Source organism: Myodes glareolus, chromosome 16 (assembly GCF_982192425.1).
Source record: "Myodes glareolus chromosome 16, mMyoGla1.1, whole genome shotgun sequence".
NCBI classification, from domain to species: domain Eukaryota; kingdom Metazoa; phylum Chordata; class Mammalia; order Rodentia; family Cricetidae; genus Myodes; species Myodes glareolus.
Genome location: NC_142041.1, coordinates 57,374,271 through 57,390,869, shown reverse-complemented (window position 1 = coordinate 57,390,869; position 16,599 = coordinate 57,374,271). Strand labels below are relative to the sequence as shown.

The window sequence follows — 16,599 nt, the reverse complement described above, 5'->3', positions numbered from 1 at the left end:
CCACAGTACATATGCAAAAGACCTTCAAGGGGAAAAAAAACCCACATAGTCTCAAACATTTTGTTACAGCAACAGAAACTGACCAAGAAAATTACATGAATAATATTTCAATAAATGAGTACATAGCACATATTTAAAGAAGATATTAGAAAGTGATTTAAATGTGACTCAAACAGTAACTCCAATAACAGCATCATGTAAAATTCAACATACCTTCCTATAACTGGATATTCTGTGGCATACATGCTCCACTCTTTCATTGCACATGGTGCTGAATTTATTCTGAAGGTCAGTAGGTATCACATCATTCAAAGAATTAAGGCTGGTGCAGTTGTGCACAAAGTGATCATCGCTTTTTGCTAGGGCTTCCAGAATCTGTGGCGATTAAACGGATACAAAAGGAACGTAACCTCAAAAGTGAGCATGTACAATTTCTATAAGTAAGCCTTGCAGTTAGTTGCCAGGGTTCTGTGGTCCACAGGCACAGCCTGTGAACTGGTTTGTCTTCTCAGGTTTGCAATCTCAGGGGTTGCCTTGTCTTGATGATAAAAGCCTGCTCGGGGAGCCAAGTTGACTTCAAAGGCTCCCCGCTGGATAAATCATCTCACTCTGATGTGGCTACACAGCTCCTGGACTTCTCTCATGCATTCACTCAGAAGATTTCCACCCTCACTTTGGTGGTGGAACAACCACCACAAACCCAGGGGAAAAGCCCTGACATCCTTGTCACCTAGTCAGATCACAGAGTAGCAAACCACTGCCTGCTGAGAGATAGAAAAAAATGAAACCATCTCACAATCTTACAGACCTTTAACTTATATATTATGGTTTCTGATTTTGTTTCTATGGATTTTCTGTGCGTGTGAATGTGTGTGTCCCAGTGTCTCTATGTGTTTCTGGTGCTTTTCCTTAGTCTATTTTCATTTTGTTTTGTTGATTTTTGTCCTTTCCTGGTTTGTTATTATTTATTTATTTACTTATTATAATTATTATTAATGCTTGTTTGTATGTTAATAAAACAAAGAAAAATGGGTGTGGATTTGGGTGAGTGGAAAAGTAGGGAGAATCTGGCAGAAACATGGATGAAAGAAATCTACTTTGAGTAATAAAAAAGAACAAAATGGAGTTATATTAGCCTTTGAAAAACGGGGAGAAAAAGAAAAGAACCTTAGTAGATTATAAGTGATGTTTAGTGTTTGTGCTCTGGCTGTAAGAAGTTCCAGATAAAAGCATCCAAATGACACTGTGTATTTGTTTGTTTATTTTGTTTTGTTTTTTGAGACAAGGTTTCTCTGTGTAACAGCTCTGACTGTCCTAGAACTCACTCTGTAGACCAGGCTGGCCTCGAACTCACAAAGATCCGCCTGCCTCTGCCCCCAAGTGTTGGGATTAAAGGTGTGCACCACCAGCAGCTATATGGTGAGCAAATCTTTTGTTTGCTGCAGTCATGTTAACGTTCTGGGTTTGTCTCCTGCCAGGTGCCATTAGGCCCGGGCAGGGGATGGACACATACAAGCCATCTTGGGGCTGCCTGTCCTGGGCAAGTAGAAGAAATCACACAGTCCTACTTAAACTTTTCAAATGAATGCTATCAAGGCAGGATTCCAATTATGCATTTTGAAATAACAATTAAAATGAACACATAAGGTCAAGAAGCTTATCCTATCTATCCAAGTTGTAAAATTAAAGTTCTCGCAGGACAATAGAAAAGAAAACTGGGAGCACTAAAGCCCAGATGTGTAGAGGACAATCTGGATCTACTAAAAGGCCAGGTGACGAAAGCCCAGATGTGTAGAGGACAATCTGGATCTACTAAAAGGCCAGGTGACGAAAGCCCAGATGTGTATAGGACAATCTGGATCTACTAAAGGGCCAGGTGACGAAAGCCCAGATGTGTAGAGGACAATCTGGATCTACTAAAAGGCCAGGTGATCTCCCTCTTTCACATTATACGCCACTCTATTCAGATGTAAAGTTTCTTCGTTCTTCTTCATCTTGCTTTTGCCTAAGGACTATTTGACATCATCCTTCACAAACAAACAGATATCTCTGGACCTAACCTTTACAAACTGGTTCCTAAATTTCCCAACATTTTGGCACTTGAAGAATTTGAGGGTTTTTTGTACTTCGTGACACAAAGCACTCATACATAGTGTACATCATGAAAATTACCTGAAACTTATTATTTGGCCCAAATTAATAGTATCACAACATTAAAAGTCAGTTAAGCCTTGCTTGGACCAGAGTCTCACATAAGGCAACAGTAGCTACTAGGATCAGTAAGAGGAAGCTGGTGAATAATGAATAATGCGGAAAGTTGAATGAGCTGACAGCTGGAACACGCACAGCCATTCTGCATAATAAGAGAGGAGACAGTTCGCATGTTTAATTAAGAAGAAGCTTCTGGTCACAGAGTCACATGTACCTTGGCAGTGAGGCTGAAGAAGCCTTTGGGCTCCACCATCTTCTCCACGACGTTGCACTTGGTGCCTGCTGTGCTGTCGTATTCGTAGACAACCCCATACTCGAGGTGGACATTGTCCACTGTCAGACTCACGTGCTCCTTCTTGCCATCGATAATGGCCATGGTGTTGAACTTGTCGATGACCTCTGGAATACAACATTAGTAGAGCTAATTCATGTGTTTCCCCCTCACCAAATAATTTCGAATCTCTGAAATTTTCTTATTATTTTTACTTTGCTGTTGATACAGAGTCTTACTATGTACCCTTGGCTCACCTGGAATTTACCATGTAGGCCAGACTGGCCTTGAACTCAATAGACATCTGCCTTGCTCTGGCGACCAAGTACAGAAACAGAAATGAGAGCATTTCCAACAGATCTCTCTCTCTCTCTCTCTCTCTCTCTCTCTCTCTCTCTCTGTGTGTGTGTGTGTGTGTGTGTGTGTGTGTGTGTGTGTGTGTGTAGTGTCACGAGCATAAATATTTACCTCTTCTTTTATTGTCAAGGTAAGAATATAACAAAACTTACTTGAATTGGGTATATTTTTAAAGGAGCTACAGACTAACTCAACACCAGGACTTCTTGTATGTACATGAACATGTGAAACAGATTTTATGAAAATGGGGACCTGAGCCATCAGACCTGGGGTAGAGGTAGAGAATCCACATGTCTGCCAAGCTTCCAAGAACACCTACTATGGTGAGTCTCAGAGGAACAGAAACATCTAAATGACCTTCACCTCCAAGGGGGAAATCCTGGCTTGGATCCACCCTCTTACCCCCTGACTTAACTAGCACACTAGACCATTGTCGTAAATGGGCTCAATTTCTTCTTCCCTAAAGAGAGTGTCCAGAAACTGATGAGACTATCTTGGAATATCCTGCAAAGGGACCTGCTGCAAAGCTTGTGATGCTCAGCTGTAGTCCCATCATTTAGGAGGCAAAGGCAGAACATCACATATTCTGGACCAGACTGGACCATATAGTAGGTGAAAACCTACCTCAAAAAAAAAAAAAATCATAGTGTCACATGTCAAGCACTATCCATTCCTACTTCCATGCATGCAATGACATATAAATTTGACAATGAGCTACAGGCTGGAAATAGAAGACTTGGAAGTACTTGGGAGCAGAGACAGAGACAGGCACTATGACAGAGACGAGGGTAAGCACATGAGGAAAGGGAAAAAAGCAACTCACCTTCGACTTTGCAGTCAAAAGCTTCCCCTGCCTCGTCTCCAGAGGGCTTCAAGTGGGACTTGTGCAGGTCTTCATGAGCACTTTCAAGACTGTCATAAACCCACTGTATGGAATCTTGCTGGAAGTGAGGGAAGGAAGAACTCTCAGAGCTAGATACCAGGATGCACATTAATTTCATAACCCTGCTTGAGAAAGAAGCTTGACCATCTAGCTTGTTTATTTTTCTAGCTGAACAGTAATAAATTTTGAAAAAAGAAATAAAACATCAGAATGGACATCCAGAGACAATCTAATGCTCTGACTAGCTTAAATTATCTTCAGAAGATATACTTTATATATTTATCCTAAAGATGCATTTTTGAAATGGAATATAGTTCTCAAATGTCTTACTGAAATATCTCAAGTATATCTTTAAATGAGTTATAAGTTTTAGCTTAAAATAAAGAAATGCTAGTGAGCAATTATTTGCTGCACCAATTACCTATAATTATGTACACCATTTTAAGGTCCTAACAGTTACTGTGCTTTAATACATTAATGGTATTATGAATCAAACCAATATGAAAATTGGAAGACCATCTACTTCGTACTGAATTTCTAAGTCATGTAACATCCTTTTTATTTAGTTCATAATTCATCCTATATTTTAATTGAAATAGCAATTCTAATCTTATTTAGAGAAACAAGACAAATGAAATGATTTCCAAACAAACACTTCAAGGCTTACATGGCTTTAAGGTTTATAAATAAGATGATAAATCAAATTGAGCTGAATTGTTGAAGTATAATATAATGTATAGCCCCTGTTTTTTCTTGAATCAGCTCTGCAACTATGTTTACTTAGTGTGCTGCTTTAAGTCACTAAAATGAGAGCTAAGGGTTGTAGATGCTGTAGAATTCAAGAGTAGGTACATGCTTAACATTTACAAGGCTCTAGGCTCAAACTCTATCAACACACACACACACACACACACACACACACACACACACACACACACAAACATGCTAGCTGACTTGATCATTCTTGTATCTGTGAAGCACCACATCCACAGTATCTATGCCTTCTTTTAGGTCCTCCTCACCCTGACCTTGCCTATGACTCAATTTGTCCAGGGGTTTAGTGACAAACATCACCCAGGAAGAAGGCTATGGCTGCTAACACTCCCTCCTGATGTGTTGGTACTATTCACAAAGAAAATTCCTGCAAGAGATCCTCAGACAAGAACTCAGGACAGCTTGACACACACATCTGGGGGCTATGAAGAGGGGATCTGGGTACCCTGTCAGGGTCCTGCAGAACATAGGCACATCGGCAGCTTTCGGAAGAACCACCCTCCATTCAAAGTTGGAGAAAGACAACGTCGTCCTAAGTCGTCTAGCTTGGGGTCCTCTGTTACATGGCAATGGGTCCCTGACAGTGCATAGCACTCAGTGAATTCACTGTTTCTCTTAATGATTTCCTGATCAAGACGTCTCCAGGGAGATAATTGGGAAGAGGAAAGGAGTGAAAGTTAAGTGAACCAGTTTGTTTACTTAGTAAAATCCTAAGAGAGGAGGAAGGCTTCTTGATCATCTCTGAAGAGTCTGGGGGTAGAGGTCACATTCAATTGTACTGTACAGTTCAACAAGTGTTTACTGAACTGCCGTCATTCAGAATAACCTATGAGACTAGGCATCATTTCAAAGCTTCTGTTCCACTTCTGACCTTAATAGTAAGCAAAATAAATCAGCTCTTTCCCTGTGGAGTCAGTGCCTTTTACAGAAGAACATCAGTCCTAGCTTCAGGACAAGCAGTCACTCATTCTCCAGGTGTGGGCACTGTCATAGTCTCCAAAGCAAGAGAACTTGATCACAGGGAGTAGAAAAACACATGACCTTCCCCCAGTAAAGGGGTGCCTCTGCCTCCAGTGGACAACCTGAGACTCTACCAGTACACTATTCACTTTTTATTCAGACAACAATAGAACCTGCTTATATTAGGTTCAATTTCATCTTCCGATGAGGAAAGTAGCAGATCAAAGCATAACACTTAAAAATTTAAACACTGGCAAGTGCATACCAGTATTTTCGTTTAAAACTAAATCCAGTTGCCTAAATAACTATATCAAAAATTAACCAGTGAGTATATAAAATCCACAGTCTATACTTTTCCATAGAAGATTTGCTATGAAGAGTATATTTGTACAATCTTGATCAGTATCTAAAGTACCTCATGAGAACATTTCATAGTTGTAGATTTAACATTAATAAACCCTTATCAAAAATAAGGGCTGAGGGAGGAGCTCGGTGGCAGACAGTTGTCCAGTATGCATGTAGCCCTGGGTTCAAGCCCCAGAAACAATGGGATTTGAAAGGGAGGGACAGAAGGAAGAAAAGGGAGTGCCTCGGAACAAGTTTTTTATACAAATAATGATGCTGCAAGAATAAAAAATAATGATAAAATACAACTACTCAAACATAGTCAATACTAGTTAGGATTAAACATTAGTATCAGTGCTGTGCTTAAATTGGAAGCCAAAAGCTGTTCACACATTAGCCTATGCCATCCCCTAATTGTTTCCTGAAAGTTTTCAGTTCAATCGAATCTTATGTGTACCTTCATTGGCCGCCTGTACTTCCGGCAGGCTGTAACGTGTGCGATGACACTGGCATGTGTCTCTTTGCTGACATTGATTCCGTTAACTTTGATAATACACTGTCCTGGGTGAAGGCCAGCTGCTGCGGCCACAGTACCTTGAAACATAAACGGGGAAAACTGTCAAAATCAAATACCAGCGAAAGGATTTACCTGTTTCAGATATAGCACAATGGGAGCAATTTTAAATATATCAAAGCTCCCTAAAATGTTCCTGATGCATCCGGTTCAGATTACAATGATCTTTCTGTCTCTCTGGTTCTTTACCCATGATAAATTATTAACAAAATATTCCACTGCCTCCACTGCTTCCACAAGGATAATTTTGAAGGAATATTGCATAGTGACCTTCATATTGCTAATCAGATGTTTCCCTTTCAAAGGTCTAGTCAATCTAACTTTCTAAATATATAGTAAAAAAGTAAAAGACCAGAAGCATAAACTTTATTTAAAAATCCATAAGTACTCAAGTAATATCATTTTTGTTTTACAAACACCAGCAATTTAATGCACATATAAAAATAAATTGTTTTAACATCCTACATTTTTTCTGTGTGTACACTGGTGTGCATGGTCACATGACTGTACATGTGTGTGTGTTTGCACGCACGGACAAGAGGTCAACAACGAGCACTTCCTAGATTACCACTCGCTTTGGTTTTTGAGTCCGACTTCCTCACCCACCCTGGATCTAAATTATTAGCAAGTCCCAGGAATCAGTTTCTACATAGGTGTGCACTCTGTCTTGGTGTTTTTATGGAAGTGCTGGAGATTCAAACTCAGGTCCAAAAAAATGGTGCGAGCACTTCAAATGAATCAGCTCTGTACTCTTAAAAAGTAATTCTTAAGGAAAACATTGAGCCAATTAGCTATTATGACTGGCTGCTTGCAGATAAGTGAGAGTTTGAGAACCAAAGAATATGTGGACAAAGGAACTAAGCAGTAATCAAGTGTCCAGTCACTTTGTGTGCATAGGTATAGAATCTGTACCTATGTAAACACGCCTATGTAAATATGTAAGTAGCATGACCTAACTGGTGGTTAGTGTCAGAGCAAATTAACACCAATAAATACTATTAATGAATTTTATACACACACACACATGTATTATACCAGTGTCCATAAAATTTACCATATAGTAGAAAAGATTTCTATTGTAAGCAATTCACTCATAAAGGAATCATAAACACGCTTTTAAAATTTTTAGACTTAGGAAAACACCTTTTGTCTCTATTCAATCCCTCCTAAGGTCCAGTCATAGAAATGGTTTTCCTGCTCTGAATTGAGTTTTGGGCAAGGACAGACGTTTCTAAGTTGGAAAATCACCGACTACCATATCCATGGCTACCTGGATATACCAGCAGTTCTGTTTGTATGTAAGCTTAAAGTTAGCAGGGTGGTGGGGGGTGTCGGCTAAGAATTGGGGCAGGTGGAGCAGATGAGACAAATGGAGGCAAGTCACAGAGCGACCCACTTCTCCCAGGAATCCCTTTGACTGGTGTGAAAACGCTGAAGTCTGGACTTTACGTTTAGAGGATGCTGAGGAACATGTGTTGGAGTCTGAGTCTGTCAGTGAGGTGACCAAGAAGCGCATCGTGGGAGTCAGGAGACAAGAAGGGAAGGGGGTGAGCCAGCAGAGCATAAACTCATACAAAGATGGCTGAGTGCAGGTAAAGACCCAGGAGGGCAAAGACGGTGAGTAAGTCTGGAACACAGCCTCTGTAACTCCGGAAAATCGCTGACTTGATTTGTGGCGTGTTGCTTTGGTTTTTGTTTTCTTTCGCTGTGCTGAAGAAAGAGCTAAGAGAGTGCCTAAATTGATCCAAGGCTGAACTCTAGTGGCCTGGAGGCAGCAATACTGCCGGGAAGTACTGCAGTGATCTTTTCTTGTAGCAGAATTTGTTTGATAATGAAAGGCACGGGGTGGGAGGATTTGAGAGGAAAGACACAGAGTCCACCCCCCCCCACACACACACACACAACTTTTCTATTGAAGAAACAAAGCACAAGAACACAGTGGTCACCCACTCAAAAGTCCTCAATGGTGGTCACCACTATACACATTCGGCTTGCAGGGACGTCTCAGGTCTGGGACAAACCTTACAGGTTAATGAAAAGGGAAGCGCTGTGCGACAACTGGACATACTTCTGTCCTGCTGTATTGAAGGGCTGTTTGCTTTAAATGTCCATCCAACCACTGTGGAAAACTAAGTAAAAACTAAGTACTTTTTTGAAAGAAGATTTATTTTTTAATACACACATTAATTTTGTACTATAAAATTAATTGGTTCTGATAGCAACACCCTTTAAAACTGTTTCTCTTCATGTTTGAATGATCACGTTATGATAGTTTACTTTTTCCAGCACTGCAAACAGCCGCCTCCCCCTTACTCCACCAACCGTCTCAGCTCACAAAGGCCCTTCTTGCCAATAAGCCAAGCTACTTAGTATGTGCAGCACTGGGAAATCTCTACTCCCTTTACTGGTGTCAGGATGAAATAAAAATACATACCATATGAGCTTTGGGCTTTCTATTTGCCTTTCAAATACGTAAAGTAAAATACAAACAGGCTTTGAGTCACTACAATTATTTGATTTAGAATGAATCTCATGGTGAGATTCATTGCAGACTCAAAGGAAAGAAATTGAAGAAAATATGCAGCAACTGGGTGGCAAGCCCACAGGACTCTCTACAAAGCCTGAAAACTCACATTTTTAAATTATTGATCAAAATGTCAACATTTATTTGCTGCTAAGGAAAATATAAATAGAAAACCTTAAAAATCATCATGAATTTAAACTGAAGTACGCAAAAAAAAATCATGATTGGGTTGTTATTCTTCAATCAAATTTGTAAAAGTAATAAAAATAGTTGAGTATTTTGGGTTCCTATGGAATTGTTTAATTATTTATTCAAGTGTGTGTGTGTGTGTGTGTGTGTGTGTGTGTGTGTGTGTACGTGTACATAAGCGTGTGTGTGAGGAGGACAAAGGCTGATACCAGGCATCTTTCCTTGATTGCTTCACCTCAGTTTTTGAGCCAGGTCTCTCTTGAACCTGAGATCTGCCATTGGACTGTACTGGTCAGCCAGCAAAGCTGGGGGATTCTCCAGTCTCTCCCTCCCCAGGGCTGGCACACGAAAGTCTTCTTTTGCATTTTGTTTTTAGGGTGGGTGTTAGAGATCTGAACTCACAACTTCATGTGTATGGGGCACGTGTGTCACCTACAAAGCCATCTTCCTGATTAAAGCCTGTCTCTGTCCCAAGCCTGCCTCACTTCTGCAGCAATCCTTCGGCACTGGCTTTCCTGAGTGTGGGAAACGCAGATGTGAGCGACCACACCCAGCCTGAGATCTGAAGTTTTACCCTTTAACATATTATTTCCAGAATGCTCTTTCACTGAGTAGCCGGACTGAGAGGAGACAATTCCTGACACCACGGTGATGCACACTCTAAACACACTTCGGTTGGACAAGGAACAGCCAAAGCACTTGACAGCACACTTTCCCACATCAGGGGGTGGGGGCGGGGGTGTCTCACCTCTTCCCACCGCATGCACCACGGAAGGGCCAAAGCCTCTGATCTGGAAACCCAGCCCGTCTGCAGAATCTGGGATTTTAACTGTCCTAAATGTAAACCAGAAAATAAGGTCAGACAACTGTAAAGGCCACAATAGGTTCTAACAACAGCCATCTGTACCCGAGCTTTGTCTAGCAAGGCCTACATCCTGGGATCTCAGTGAGCCAGAGGAGGGGCGGGAAAAGGAACTGGGATTAGTAGGTAGAATGAGAAAAGATTGTTCTAAGAAGAAAGAAAGAGAGAGGGAGAGGGGGGAGGGAGAGAGGGAGAGGGGAGAGGGAGGGAGGGAGAGAGGGAGGGAGAGAGGGAGGGAGGGAGGGAGGGAGGGAGGGAGGGAGGGAGGGAGGGAGAGAAAGAATTTAGCCTTGGGAGAGACTGACCAACAGCACCTGCCCCTAGAGTAGAGCACCATTAGTGGCCACTCCAGCTGAGTCAGCTCAGGGCTCTCACAGGATGCAAATGCAATGGTGGGGGTAGTCTCCAGATGGGCCCTCTCAGGGCCCCCAAAACAGGATGTAAAGAACAATAGGTGGTAGTGGGTTCCTCCAGCTACATCAGCTCAGCTCCAACTGCAGGGACTTCCTCACCAGGGAGCACCAGCGGTGCTTTAACCTCTCCCATACTGGACTTTTTTAACTCCCTGGGCATTAACTCTCTTCTGCATATTCCTGCATCTTATTCTTCTATTTGTATCAGATAAGATTTTGTGATGGAGACTTCTGAGGAAGTGCCCCCCCGCCCCCCAGAAATGTCTACTCTGGGGGAGGTACAGAGAGGAAAACAGAAGAGAAATCCAAGTCTCTTTATTGCTCGGGCTGATCCTTGCTAGACAGTATTCCTGCTTCGCCACAGGTTCGAACGGAACCACCCACCACTTCGTCTATTATTATTTTCCAGCAGAATGCTTCTATTTCAGGGGCATGAGATGGGAGACCGCTACTGGGGTCAAGACTGAGGGAACTGGAAAACTGGAGAATTCCACTGAGCAAGAAGCACTGTCCTTTCCCCAAACACAAAGTGTACACAGCAGGGAGCCATACAGCCTCCACACTGGGCAAATTCTTATGCAGATGCATCCATAGCAGTGGTAGGGCACACCTTTAATCCCAGCACTTGGGAGGCAGAGGTAGGTAGATCTCTCTGAGTTGGAGGCCAGCCAGCTCTATAAGAACTAGTCGCAGGACAGGCTCCAAAGCTACAGAGAAAAAACAAAAAAGGAAAGAGTAAAAAGGAAAACGACAGATAATGGGAACAGCTATACTAGCCCCGAGTCCTTATTCTGTACTTGGTAACTGGGTAGACTTGGGTCTGGACAAGCTCCTGAAATTCTCTGTTTCAAAAAGTGCCACAAAAACTGTTGGAGGTTATGACTGTCAGAAACTAATATGGTAGTATGTAGGTGGGTATTAAAGTGGCAACCGTTTCTATCCTACCTAGTTTCTGTTGCTGGAATAAAAACAAGACCAAAGGCAAGTTAGAGGGGGCATTTATTTCATCTTACAGGTTACTGCCAGTCACCAAGGGGAGCCATGGCAAAAGCTGAGGCAGAAACTGAAGCAGAGACCACAACAATGCCATACATAGGCTTCCTTCCTGCCTCTCCTCTGCTAGCTTTCCTGTGCAAGCCAGACCCTCCTGCCCTGGGGTGGCAGAACTCACAGAGGGCTGGGCCGACCCCCAAGAATTAGAGGTCAAGTTTTACATTTCATCGCCTCCCAATAATCCAGGGTACTAGATTAATCATATGTGAAGTTGACTTCCGCTCGTCAAGTTTATTGTACTTTTTAAACAAAATCTGTACACAACACCATGAAATCCATTTTAGGAAAAAAATCCGGAATTCCTCTAATGAAACATGATTAAACTCTAATAAAAAACATGATCTTTGTTTATCAAGTGTAAAACACAGCTGGAATCAAAAGAAAATTCTGTTGTATTTACTGCTCCTATTTTTGTCTTTTCCCCTCCGAACAGGATACAACTTAAATTACAAAATACCAATTTAAGAAAATATGAGTAACCCAACCAAAGCTTCCATACAGCTCTTCCTGAGGCCTCCAGCTCTCTGGGCCTGATCCAAAGATGCCTCTCTCAGGTTGCCTCCGAGGCCTGAGGTACGGGGAAGCCACTGCTATTTAAGACAAAATGAATGGATTGGAGAGCATGAAGATAACCCTGCCTCGATGCCACCTCATTATAAGTACTTTGAATTTATGCAATCTTTTAAGATTATTTTTGAATACAATACAAAATACTCTCTTGATGCAATCCCATCTGACACCTAAGCATCAAATACTTCACTTAGCCTAGACAAACCAGGACTCAGTGTCTTGACAGCTCTATGGCAGAGGAACCTTATGCCATCTCAACAAGATGGACAAGGAATTGACAAGTAACAGGGTAGTGGTGCAAGGCAGGCTTGAACATCAGGTTCCAGATACTGCACAGCAGCACTTGGGGAAGAGCTGGAAGACGCAGGACAAAACTCTGATGGCTGAGGATTTGTTCCCATCTGTTTATTCCTGATGTCATTGGCTCTGTGCTCTTCTAATTATTGAGAGGTCTATGTAAACAGATAAGTTCTTGTAGGGGTAAATCAAGTGGTCATAGGGCATATTCACTATAGTCACTAATAATTGTTCTGAATATTCCTGCATTCCTTCCTAAGATATATTATTCCTTTTAAACACCCTAAATGTGTCGGGTGATAGGCTACTAAGACAGCCTTACCCTAGGCAGGGCTAGAAAAAGAGGGAAAGGTCAACTGTAATTTTATGTAGAAAGGAGACACTGCTGTGGTTCTTCGCTGCCCTCTAGTCCAGAGTTTCCTGGAAGAAACTGTACTAACAAGTTACACTTGTTTTTCAGGCCACTGGGTACACTACTTTATGAGCTAAACCATCCGTGCCCATTAATGACTTAGCACTGTCACAAAGAGATGGACTGGGAAGACTCCAGCCCATTACACTGAATTGAAGACCAATGAAAAGTGTATACATGATATACCTAGTTATTTCTGAATGTATGTGTATTGGGTAGTATTTTACATATAAAAATATTTTAGCCGGGCAGTGGTGACACAGGCCCTCAATTCTAGCCCTTGGGAGGCAGAGACAAGTGGATTTCTGTGAGTTCGAGGCCAACCTGATCTACAGAACAACTTCCAGAACAGGTTCCAAAGCTACAGAGAAATTCTGTCTCAAAAATACAAAATCAAATAAATAAATAAAACTTAAAGTCAATAAGACTTCATCTTAAAATTAATGAAATTGTTGCTTACTACTGATACAATTTTTTTGTTTAGATTTTTGTTTTTTGGTTTTTTGTTTGTTTGTTTGTTTGTTGAGACAGGGCTTCTCTGTAGTTTTGGAGCCTGTCCTAGAAATAGCTCTTGTAGACAAGGCTGGCCTCTGATCCACAGAGATCCACCTGCCTCTGCCTCCTGAGAGCTGGGATTAAAGGCATGGGCCACCACTGCCCAGCTCTACTGATAACAACTTTTAATTAGCAATTCTGACATAGTTCATTCACATGTTCTATTAAACACTCTACATACATGTTATCTCACCCAACTAATGCAACAGTTCATGACTAATCTGAGATCATTAACAGAAACAAATTCGAGAAGAAAAGTCAATGAACTACACATAGATCAAAGGTTTTAACTAAAGGAGTTATGGGTACAGCATGGTTCTAGTCTATATGTGTACAACTGTAACATGATCAGTACTTGAAATAAACAGCAATTGATTTCAAAACAGTAGTGGGTTTTTATGTGTGGTAAGATCTGAAGAAAATGTTTTCCTCTAGAGACATCTATACTTTGAATTGTTCATGATAAATATTGTGATGTTTCAGATATGAGGTTGTTTTCAAAAGACTCATGCGTTGAGGGGGTCTTAAGATGGCAGCATTCTCTAGAGATGAGTGGAACACGAGGGCACTGGTTTCGTCCCTTGGCTGACCCATGGGTGAGTTCACAGATGCTGGGCTATTAGAAGTGTGCCCCGTGGGAAGAAGTGGGTCCCTGGAAGGGTGTCTTGGCAGTGTATGTCTTGTCAAGGGGCCGTTCCAACACAGTGTCTCTGCTTTCCGAGCATCACCGAGTAAATAATTTCACAATATCATGCCCTCTTGTAGTGATGGGCTGAAACTTCAGCCACCATGAGTCAGAATAATCCTCTACCCTTTAAGTTACCTCAGCTATTCTGTCATAGAAATGAAAGAGGGACACAGACATTGGTATTTTTCCTCTTACATAGATAGCTGACAGAGAGCTCAATAGAGCTTTGGTTCTGTTTTGTTTTAAAGGAAAAGATGTCTTACTAAGTATCGTGTACCTTCTAGATTTGACTTTATGAATATGAGCAGTGTATTATAGACTGTGTCTAATCACAACATTTACTACAACCAAACATGTAGTTCATTATTCCTGATTTTCAGGTGTTCTACTAGATTATTTTTTTTACTCAGTCAAACTCAAAATAACCCAAAACAGTTATGCTTGGACAGGAAAAGAAAAACATCACTGCTCCCAGCACCAGGCAATTCAGGAGTGAGCACCTATTACAATAAAGGATGCAGTTTCCTCTAGCCTCTGAAGACCTGCATTCATTGTGCTGGGGAGGCCTGAATGTTCTACGACAGGGGATCCTGATGATAAATAGCTACCTGGTAGGTATCCTTCCTATTTTATTCATCCATGTCTCACTGTATCACTTACTCCCTTGGCTTTGTGCTCACGAGGACTCGCAGAGGTTTTTTGCTGTTTAAGCATGATTTCAGAAAGCAATCGACTTCAGAGAAGGGTCTCAGAAAAACCAGGTCACCATTAATAGCAAAGATCTTCTTCCCAACTTCCATGCCAGCCATCTAAGGGAGAAATGGCAAGAAAAAATAGGATGTTAATTTAATAAATATTTTAGGTTTTTACAAACCAAACCAAAGAGAAGGCTAGCATGTACAGATTTGGACAAGGGAACACACATATACAATAACATTTATACAACTTTATATAACAGAACTATGAATGAAGTAACAGTTATAATAATCTGTGGCATCATTATGAATGGGATCGAGCATCTTTGCTGAAATCAATCTTCCCCTAGCCTTATGCATACTCTACCCATCTGCGACTCATTCTTGGTGTTGAAGTAAGACACTCTAATTTAAAAAAAATGAAACTCAGGTTAATCTACTTTTACATATATTTTATACATAAACATATGTATTTAAATATACATTGCGGAGTACCGGGCAGGAACAGATACCCCAACAAGCCAGCCGGCCCTCATGTTACAATACATAGTATACATAAATACATATTTATTTTACTCAGAAATTTATTAAACTCAGAAAATTTCAACCCCTGAATATATGATTATATTGACCACAACCACTATGTCTCTCCAGCCTAAATCAGTATGAGTGTGCCTACTGCAGGAGAAAGAAAGGAGTGGCCTGGAATCCAATGGCAGAGATAACCCTAATGCAATATTCTGAGAAAGGACAAGGATGACATCATCCCTGTAGTTAGCCCAGATGTTCTTAACCAGCAAGACTGCACATAAATTCCCTGCTTGTTTGGACTGCAGCTACTTGAGGAGATGGTGTTTTATCTATGATAGAGTAAGATGACGCTGTGCACTAAGAACAGCCTTTAAAAAGCCTGGGAAAAGTACCATCTCCTATAGAACTGCTAACCACGGTCACTTGGTGACCCAACACACTAACGGAGTACAAATGGACCAAGGTAATATACTTTCACTTGGAGTGTTGGATAGAAAACTTTATCTTGCACACTTTTGTTTAATGGTGAAATAAAAGGCCTTAGGTATTAGCATATATAGAGTTCCACTGTCTTTAGTAAAGTGGTTTAAAATTAGATATGGTCTACTTTTGCAGTTCTTACATTTTTATTAAAGACCCAAATCCTGAGGTGCTTGCTTAGGGGTTATGTATCTTGCAAGCTAGGCAGCAGGGTAAAAAGTCTTGAATTCAGAATCCCTGTGGTACAGCAACGGAAAGCAAGTTCCATGAGGACAGAGATCAAAGGAGGGAGGGATGGAGGGAGTAGGAGGGAGGAAGAGAGGAGAAAGTTCATATGTGTGTACATGTGTGGCAAACATGGTTGTTGCTCCTTAAGTGATATTCACCTTGTCACCTTGTTTCTTGAGATAGGTCTCTCATCGGCCAGGTACTCCCCCACGCAACCTAGGGCAGCTGACTGTAACACCTGCCTCCACCTCCCAAACTTAGGATTACAAGTGCACACAGTACAATTTTGTTTTTTTAATGTGGGTTTTGGTTCTCAAGCTCAGGTCCTTATCTTGCAAAGAAAAACTGTTAAAGACTCAACTGTCATTCCAGCTCAGATCAGGGAATTTGGTCTGCTTTCTGTATGTCTATGCTCCTAGGATCTAGAATGGTACCTAATATATAACAGTTAGCAAGTGACCATTTCTCATTGAAGAAGTCGAGGATGAGAAGATTCCACTGTTTAAAACCCTAGTGATGTGAGATAGTGCCCATTAGCACTACTCCAATGAGAAAGTCAAAGTCTTTGCTTTACTGATGGAAATTAGAATCACAGAAAAGACAGAAGAAGAGGAAGATAGAAGACACCACCCTTGGTTGAACAGAATGACTATCAGACATACATAACACAGCTCTCAGATCCTATGTAGCCCCCACAGAGTTCCAGGATGGATTTCTCAATTGGGAA

General features: G+C 41.3%; 1 protein-coding gene across 1 annotated transcript in view; it reads right to left on the bottom strand.

Moving 5' to 3' along the window:
* Positions 1 to 16,599, bottom strand: part of Prex2 (phosphatidylinositol-3,4,5-trisphosphate dependent Rac exchange factor 2) — a 280,846-nt gene that overhangs the window by 135,652 nt on the left and 128,595 nt on the right. The window contains exons 18-23 of the mRNA XM_048420638.3: positions 14,599 to 14,747; positions 9,837 to 9,922; positions 6,259 to 6,395; positions 3,663 to 3,780; positions 2,426 to 2,610; positions 214 to 375 (exon numbers count right to left, since the gene is read on the bottom strand). Coding sequence (XP_048276595.3) covers positions 214 to 375; positions 2,426 to 2,610; positions 3,663 to 3,780; positions 6,259 to 6,395; positions 9,837 to 9,922; positions 14,599 to 14,747 — 837 coding nt within the window. The remainder of the gene's footprint in view (positions 1 to 213; positions 376 to 2,425; positions 2,611 to 3,662; positions 3,781 to 6,258; positions 6,396 to 9,836; positions 9,923 to 14,598; positions 14,748 to 16,599) is intronic.